Source organism: Sitodiplosis mosellana, unplaced genomic scaffold (assembly GCF_009176505.1).
Source record: "Sitodiplosis mosellana isolate CC-2019 unplaced genomic scaffold, AAFC_SMos_1.0 Smas_scaffold_6167, whole genome shotgun sequence".
Taxonomy (NCBI): Eukaryota; Metazoa; Arthropoda; class Insecta; order Diptera; family Cecidomyiidae; genus Sitodiplosis; species Sitodiplosis mosellana.
In genome coordinates, this window is record NW_022601408.1 from 4,872,423 (window position 1) to 4,876,325 (window position 3,903).

Here is a 3,903-nt window from a genome sequence, read left to right on the forward strand (position 1 = left end):
AAAATTTGTATGAAAATCTTATTCAGACAATATTTTTGTGGGGCTTTTTTACTGAAAATTTTTCTCAGAGGCACTTCATTTAAAAACAGAATTACGTTTCATTATTCCGCTTGCCCATTCATATATGTTTCGGATGTTTACGAATCTCTCGTGTGTCATTCGTCCATCGGTTCGTTGAATTTTTTTCAAACATTTATGTTGATCAGTATTGCCAACACGACGGCGGGAGAAATTCCAGTCGTATCCATTTCTACATGTTTTGCATAGGAGATTCCACGTTTTTGGTGTTTTTTTTTATTCAAATCCATGACCAAAAACACTGTTCTGTCGTATTTTCGCTGTTTTCCGAATGGTGCACATTGAAATCAACTCATTGCTGTACTATTTGCTGAACATTGATCCTGTGGAATTATTTAAATTTGCCGGTTTACGTGTTCGAATATTAGTTCCGCTTTAGCTCTAGCACGCATCTCTATGTCAGTTAAATGAACTTGCGAATAGTTGCGTGATTTTGTTTTGTTCAATGGTTTTTTTTTCGCAACGTTTAGATTTTAGGATAATATTTTTAAAGGTTAGATAAAATGCAAAATGGTCAACCGCATACGTTTATTTATTCACAATGCACGCTTCCATGCTTGTGCACCGCTAATACTGCAATAATAATTAATGAGTGAAAATGAATATACTATTTTGGGTTTAGTGGCTGACATTAATGACGATGACCAAGATGAATGCGATGATGTGATGTGTAGCGATATTGATGATCGAACCAGTGAGACAGATTCGAAAAAAGAGGGTTCTCGCGGAACTTCACGTGGGAGCTCGAACGAAAGCAAGTCACACGGAAACAGCTCCAAACCAAGACGGTAGATTTGGTTAATTTAGAAAATACAAGAAAATAAATTATACGCAAAATAATTTAATGTAACTAAAATCGAATATTTTGTTTAATTTCCATTCAGAGCCCGAACTGCATTTACGTATGAACAACTGGTCTCATTAGAAAATAAATTTAAAACAACACGATATTTATCAGTGTGTGAACGCCTTAACCTTGCATTAAGTCTTAGTCTTACTGAAACACAAGTAAGAAACATTTATTTTCACTTTAAATTAGCCACATATTTTTTTAAAATGAATTTTTTTTTCTACTGATGCTTGAAATTGATTACATTTTTATTTCGATTTGTTTGTGGAAATAGGTTAAAATTTGGTTCCAAAATCGCCGGTAAGTACACCACTTTTATAACGATGGCACAATCGCACATTTTTGTTACATTTCTAGCCAACTTCGTTCAAATACAAAATTCACCACTAAATTTCACAAGAGATTCACAAGAATTGTTTTTGAATTCACAAGAACGGCACGTGAAGAAAATGTTAAGAAAAATTTATTTTTTTCTTGTCTTCCCTCCTGTTCAATAAAGAATTAAAATCTGAACATGTATTTAACTAGCAATAGGCATGATGTTTTTGTGTTTCTTCGTAAGGCTGTTGGTTAAGGTCAACACGTGTGCAAAAAAAAAATTTGTGGCTCACTGTTTTTTCGTTTTGTCTTCACATTTCACAGTACAAAATGGAAAAAGCAGAATCCGGGTATGGATGTAAATAGTCCGACAGTGCCGCCATCGTCATCGGGTGGTGCATTTGGTCCTTCTGGCTATGCCGGAGGTCTTCTTTATCCACATGCTGTACCTTATCCTCCTTATGGACCGTATTTTCATCATTTAAGTGCTCATCATTTGGGACATTCACACACATAAGTGGGGGCAGTGAAAAGAACAGCAAGTTCGAATCAAAATTGAATAAGCATAGCTAGTGACTGAATTGAAAAAAGTGCAAGCAACACAGAAAATCTACATAATTCGAACAAACATTAAGTAAGGAAGAAACATCGAAAGCGAACTAAAAAAAGAGACACACAGAGAGAGAGAGAGAAAGTGAGGAAAAAGGGAAGCAGAAACGAAAAAAATGACTCAACTTGATGAAAAGTTTTTAATTGAAAAGTCCTGTATAATTGTGATCAACCATTGAAAATTGAAAAAAAAAATTATTATACATTACAAAAAAGAACATCCTCCGATTATAATGTACTATACAACATGACATACATCGATGTTTGATGTTGGTACTGAATATATGAGGAGACATAAAGGAAATACACACACACCTACAAACCGTTTACACAATTGTATAAATCCCGTTAAAAACAATTTTACAAATCTCAAGCGAGTTTACTCGGAAGGAAAACACACATAAAAAAACGAAGATATATATATACATATATATATATATCTATATATATATATATATATATATGAATACATATATATATACATATAACAGATCATAACTAAAAACAAATTGTATAGAAGAAAGTTTATCCTGGGCAATGAAGCGGTGGCAGAGGTATTGGAATGCGGTAAAAATGTAAAGAATGTTGCAGTTGGTGACAGAAAGATTGAAAATTAACATACAAGTGAATCGAATTTGGAATCCAGACTTATCGTTTTTAGGTTTACGTTTTATCTTCGGTTATACAATCCGTATGTTCAGATGTTCAAGTACTTTAGCGTTTTTTTCGTTTATTTTTCATATATGTATGAAACCAAAATAAAATTGCGATTCAATTGCCTAAAAAGAAAATGAAAATAATTGTGTGCAATAATTCATTTGTTAAAGAGTCGAATTTTTTCTTCTCTGATTTTCATATTTGAGCATTGAAGTTTCAGCATTAAATTATATTTAATATGCAGCCCAAATTCCAGATTTCCTTGAATGAGGAGTCTTCATCATTGACATTTAAAAGGTGAGTTCATTCGTTTTGAGAAATGTTTTGATTCCATTTCAGTTCAATTATTTTGAAAATTGTCATTATGCTAAAAAAAAAAGGGAATCGCTGAGGAAGTCAAAATAAACAAGAATAATAACGATTAAATAATATTTCAATTGGTTGACAGTCGGATGAATGATCCCTTTTTTTAAATTATTAATATTCTCACTCTAGAATTTCGTTACTGTCAATTATTTACCAATGGCGTAGCATCAATTTGTGTATGTATTAAAAATTTTGCGACATAAACAATTGTATACGGACTACTTATTTCCCATTCTCAACCGCCTTTTTCCCTATATGACTACGCTGTGCATGTATTTGTCACTCTCTTTCGCTCTCTTTTACAATGTTCTCGTTTTTTTGTTCTCTCCGTTCGACTTTAATTCAGTTGCCTTCCTTTCACTTCCATCCATTGTCATTTGGAAATCCGATTATAAATTCGTTTCACATAATTGAATATTTTTGTTTGTAAAGTGCGAACTAAATTTATAATTTTACACTTGACTTCATTTAATTTGTTTCCGTCATTGGGGTATATGTCTTTTTATCGTTAAATTCGTCGGATTCGTTTGGGTATTGAAGCTATAGCTATACGAAACGCATGGCAGTGTTCAGTAGGCAATGACACGAGCGAGCACACATCGAATACGAACTCATAATCCTGAATACATTTATGTGAAAATAAGAACACATGCGACACAAACGAAACCAGAATAAGATATCGGGGTTGAAAATAGTACGGGGACAAAAACTTGTCCCATCACGCATCTACAAAAGGTGCATATTGAATTGATGTTTTTGTTTCGACTTTGATTAATCAGTTGCGTTCGTTTCACTTATTACACCCAAAGAAAAAAATTCAGTAATTATAATTGACCAAAAAAATTATAAGTTTTTAGCTTTGATTTGTTCTCGACGTTATTGGTTTTCACCGCTTTCAGTGGGTCGTTTGTTGTTTTTCTATAAATTATCAAAGAAAAAAATGCTTCTCATTTTCCGTCTATAAACGAAAAAGATTTCTAATTGAGCATCTCGAAAGAAATGTGGAATTGGTCCCAAAATGGTAT

General features: G+C 32.8%; 1 protein-coding gene across 4 annotated transcripts in view; it reads left to right on the forward strand.

Annotated features, from left to right (window-relative positions):
- LOC129575724 (homeobox protein slou-like) overlaps positions 1 to 2,627 on the forward strand; it is an 8,573-nt gene extending 5,946 nt beyond the window's left edge. For all 4 annotated transcript variants that reach the window (XM_055459693.1, XM_055459694.1, XM_055459695.1 and 1 more), the window contains 4 exons: positions 701 to 866; positions 963 to 1,086; positions 1,203 to 1,228; positions 1,571 to 2,627. In XM_055459693.1, the coding sequence (XP_055315668.1) occupies positions 701 to 866; positions 963 to 1,086; positions 1,203 to 1,228; positions 1,571 to 1,763 (509 nt within the window). In that variant the 3' untranslated portion in view covers positions 1,764 to 2,627. The remainder of the gene's footprint in view (positions 1 to 700; positions 867 to 962; positions 1,087 to 1,202; positions 1,229 to 1,570) is intronic.
- Positions 2,628 to 3,903: the final 1,276 nt, after the last annotated feature.